Genomic DNA, 4,770 nt, shown 5'->3' with positions numbered 1-4,770 from the left:
GTTCGATTCTCACTACCCGTTCTATATCTATTTATTCTAAATATTGTAATCTATTTTCATTAAATCAAATTTGGTTTATTAGTATTAGCACATCATTGAATATACAATTCCAAAAATTCTTTCACATCCGATTCTATGATGCAATATGTAGTATGAGTCTAAATTACACATTCAACTGATTTGAAAGCCATCAGCTTTGTCACCGATTTATTACTGTTCAAGATTACAACATCCTTGTTTCGGATTTCAACTGGGCGGTGGATTGCTGGAAATTTTATCATATCAGAAGAAATAAGCAGTTGGTTGGTTAATGTCCCAAAACAAAAGGAGTAGCAGAAACAATGAATTGGGCGAATAAGCTTCTTGAGAAAATGACTTGACAGCACTCAATTCATACAGTCAAGTGACGTTATGTTGAAGAATGCCTCTTTTTCCCTCTAAAATGTACCAAAAAACAAGTGAATTTGAAAAACTATAGAAAGAAAAATTAAATGGAAGAGACAGGAAGTTTTCTATTAAGGTGGATGTTGACAATTAACATGGATATATAAACGCAAATTTATTTAAACTATTTTTTTACTGAAACCTTGAAAATCATAATATTTTCTTCAAATCATATGCTGAATTGACTGCCCGAGAAGTAGAGATTAATGGATTCAATTTGGTGCAGCATAGTCAAATAATAAAACACAAGAACCAGAAAAAATGGCTCATTTAATATTTAACAGCAACGAGATTAGAATGTTAAGTTTTGAAAATCGATTGGTTCGAATAGGTTTGGCACACACACACACACACACACACACACATATATATATATATATATATATATATATATATATATATATATATTATACAGAGTATTATCAAATTTGTCCTCAAGAAAAAAAAAATGACAATTGGCAGTTGTCAGAAAATGTGGGAAAAATATGCTCCATAAACGTGACATAGTAAAATATTGTAAATACTGTCACCCTGAAATCTCAAGTTGGATTGGTCGAAAATCTATCCCGAGAGGCGAGAATGGTGCTCATGTTTCACTGAAGTTGGATAGCTTAAAAAGAAGAGAAGAGCCTAGCAAACTTAATTATCATTTAATTATTCCATCGTATAATATTCTTTCTAAGATCAACCTAAAAATAAGAAACAATCATGATAGCATATCTTGAAAACAAGCTACACAATTTAATAATCTAACATCGTGTGCAGACAAAATAGTATATAGTACCCAGCCTCCTTTAGTGAGTGAAAGAATTCAGAGAGTTTATACTAATTCATTAATCAACTATGAAACATCAATGTCTGATTCTGTCAATCACAATCACTTTCCTTAAACAAACCAACAAAATTTCAAACACCACAGCATGTCTGTCAGTAGAGCTACATTAAAGAAAAATAAATCAACTTTCATTAGTTTGTCAATCCATAAGGAAGAGACCTAAAAGAGACATCCCAACCAAATTAGAGAGATGATTCAAGTGAATCAAAATCTCTTTACACAACTCAAGATCATTAAGTTAAGCTTCACCTCTGATCTAAAAACAAAATTCTTTCATTTTGTTTAACCTAGCAAAGACTGAGGGAAATAGATTAAAAAAACTCTAGGTAAAGAACCCTTCTCTCTTTGGTGGATACTGCATAGCGCGAATCCAAATTAATCGGTGTTAAAAAAGAAACTCTAACATCTACATGAGAGGGCTATTGAGAAGTCCATGCCAAGAGTTACCACCAACTCCATTCCATATTCTCCTGCTTGAATCAAAATCAGTACCCATATTTCCATCTCCATTATTTATCTGCCATGGAAATCCCCACAAGACTCTGTTGTCACCTTGATCTCTAGACATGCTGCACATCTCTTGTTTTACAGTTGTCACTGTAGTAGCTGTTGTTGTTGTTACACCACTACTTATTTCTTGATCATAATGCATACTTCCCATTTCTTGATCACTTGCATTGTAATTCATCCCCATTCCACCATTTTCCACATGATGTCCCATGTCCCCAATATTCCCAACTCCATAGTACAAATTTTGGTGAAATCCATTTGGATTTTCAAGAAATCCACCCCTAAGTGCATCAAAATATCCACTTTGAACTTCAGAAGGGGCAATGTTAGTCCCATTACACATCAATGAAATATTATGGCTTTCAATTCCCAAGTGCACATTTCCTTGTTTTTGAAGTCTAGCAAATGCTAGGCTTAGATCAGTAGAATCATAGGACATTGGTGTAGTGAGAGAAGAAAGTGGATTATTAGGGCAAGTGTTGATGGAATGATCTTGGCTAGTACTTCTTGATGAGGACCTTTTGTTCTTCCTACAGCCTCCTCCTACTGGAACATTTCTTAATGTCCCTCCTTTGGTCCAATATCTTCTGCATGATTTGCAAAAGTATCTAGGTTGAGAGAGACTGTAGTTGTTGTAGTAGCAGAATTTGGTGTTGCTGGAATCACATCTTGGACATTTCTGTGCTTGCTCAGGTGGCTTTGGTTTCTTGTCTTGCTGTGGCTTTGTGCTTACCAACATGCTTTCTAGGGTTTGGGAAGACAGTTCCTGAAAAAACACATTAACTATAGAGATCAGAACTTGATTTAAATGGAAAAAATGATTTCTAATAAATTGTAAGGAACTAGTAGTACTACATTTCTTGAAGTAGGAAAAAAGAAACTTAATTATTGTTCTAATTGATGTATGGATGCCATGCTTTTACATTCAAAAAATATAATCTTTAACTTGAAAAGCAACATAGTTTTCTTAAACAGACTGACTTTAAATTATAAAGTGTCAGCTAGCATATCTTTGTTCTTATGGCGACAATCTTGAAATAAAAGAAAATTACAAAAAATTAGCAAAAGTATAAGCTTGTACAGTATATCTCCTTCCAGCTGAAGTACTGCAAAATTAGGACTTTGGCACAAATTATGAGTAGTTCATTTATTTGGGTTTTTTTTTTTTTTTGCAGAGTTACTTTGTTGGGTAAATAGACCATGTCTATATATTCAAGTATGATGATCTTTAATTGTTTCTTCTTTTACTTTCTCCCTTCAGAACTTCAAATGGATTGTGCGCAAAATTTGTATTTCAAAAACTACTACTTCTCAATTAAGATGGTTTCCAAAGAAATTAAAAGCCATCACCCTCCAAACCGAGAGAACTAGGAGAATGACAACTACTCCTAATGTGAACCAAAAACACTTAACAAGACTCAACAAGTGAAGAAAAACGGCAGTTTTCTTTTCACATGTAGTTTAGTAGAAGTGGTTATAGCTTTACAAGAACAAAAACAATTTCAAAATTACCTCAGAGAGAGAGAGGAAACAGAAAATGAAAAACAAAGGGGAAAACAACAAACACGCGCACACAGAAAAAGAAAAGAATAGAAGATCAAAGCCAAGTGACACAACAAAGAAAAGTAGAACAAAAACATAATAAAGAAAAGAAAGAAACCATCATTACTACTACAAATACTCTCTTTATTTGCAGCTACCTCACTAATGTTTACCTGGTGATGATGTTGTCCATTAGAGGGATCCATCAAATACACAATTATTTCTCTCTAAACAGCTTAATATAAATTTTAGAGCTTGAAACTGATCAATCCTCCAAACTGGTTTAATTTTTGGGTGCTTCAGTAAGACAAAAGACAGGAGTAAACTAAGAAACTGTTGAATAGAAGCAGAAGACAAATTTGAATTGCAAAGAAAAGGAGAAGAAATGATGCAAAAGCCAACAGAACAACTTGTGTTGTGAGTGCCTCTCTCTCTCTCAAAACTCAATATATATAAATGTAGAGAAGGATTAAATTGAGGAAAAACTGTGTGGGCCTCGGGAGTGGGGGTAGGGGTGGGGTGTTGCTTCTGTACACGTCTTAGTGTGTTTGTGTGTGAGAGAGAAAGAGATAAAGAAATTGTTTAAATGGTTTACAAGTATGTACGGGTATGTGTGTGTATAGGTGTCTTAGAAGGTAGAGAAAACAAAATTCCGAATTAGATAATGAACGACGTGTATGGCTTAGGTCTGTTTTTTGGGACATAAATCACATAATGGAGTGGAAATAAAACTGTACATGGGTCCCTTCTTGCTTCAATTATATGGTCCCTACTTTTACACTTTTTTTTTTTTTTTTTAACACAGATATCAGGTAATTTTATTCATTAAAACTTAAACAAATCGAAGAAATTACTTAATATTTTTGTCTCAAAGAGAATTTAAACTTGAAACTTTATATTTCTTAACTCACTTCATTGACCATTAATCTCATTTTTAAACTTCCTACGAAACTGTGTCTAGCTCATTGGAAATTTTGTAAAAAAGACCACACTATTTTGTTATTATTTAACGATAAATAAAATGAATATATATTGATCAATTAATAATAAAACGATTAAACTGAGTAGGCGATATGTATTTATCCTCCCTCCTTTATACAGTAAGCCGCCAATTGCTCGCAAGTTTTTTTTTTTATTGTGACTCTGCAATGCAAATGGCATTAAAATGCTGACTTTCAGATGTTTTGGTAAGAGTTTTACAAGTTTTATGACAAAAAAATTATTTAGAAAAGAAAAAGATAGTGGGCATGATTGATGTAGATTTCATATACAAGCTCAGCACCGGCTCATGTCATTTCAGTTATACTAGGAATTATTTTAAAAGAAAAAAAAATTGGCGTGCAGTTTGTTTTAATATCACAATTCACATATGCATACAGAATATATATACTCTCATTCAGAAGAACTTAAATAGCGTGGAATTACCGAAGTTAAAACTT

The 4,770-nt window shown here is 33.0% G+C and overlaps 1 protein-coding gene across 1 annotated transcript; it reads right to left on the bottom strand.

Moving 5' to 3' along the window:
• Window positions 1-1,385: 1,385 nt before the first annotated feature.
• On the bottom strand, window positions 1,386-3,754 carry LOC104114127 (dof zinc finger protein DOF2.1-like). Its single transcript, XM_009624500.4, has 2 exons — window positions 3,505-3,754; window positions 1,386-2,555 (listed from the first exon to the last, which is right to left on the bottom strand). Exons 1-2 carry the CDS (start codon window positions 3,535-3,537, stop codon window positions 1,686-1,688), a joined length of 903 nt encoding a protein of 300 aa, XP_009622795.1. The 5' UTR covers window positions 3,538-3,754; the 3' UTR covers window positions 1,386-1,685.
• Between the last annotated feature and the right edge of the window lie 1,016 nt (window positions 3,755-4,770).

Source organism: Nicotiana tomentosiformis, chromosome 6 (assembly GCF_000390325.3).
Source record: "Nicotiana tomentosiformis chromosome 6, ASM39032v3, whole genome shotgun sequence".
NCBI lineage: Eukaryota > Viridiplantae > Streptophyta > Magnoliopsida > Solanales > Solanaceae > Nicotiana > Nicotiana tomentosiformis.
The sequence above is the reverse complement of the archived record's forward strand: the minus strand, read 5'-3'. Positions and strand labels throughout refer to the sequence as shown.

Coding starts and splice junctions, on each gene's coding strand:
- LOC104114127 (XM_009624500.4), bottom strand. CDS start 3,537: ATGGATCCCTCTAATGGACAACATCATCACCAG. Junction 2,556..3,504: donor ATGGACAACATCATCACCAG/GTAAACATTAGT, acceptor GTGTTTTTTCAG/GAACTGTCTTCCCAAACCCT.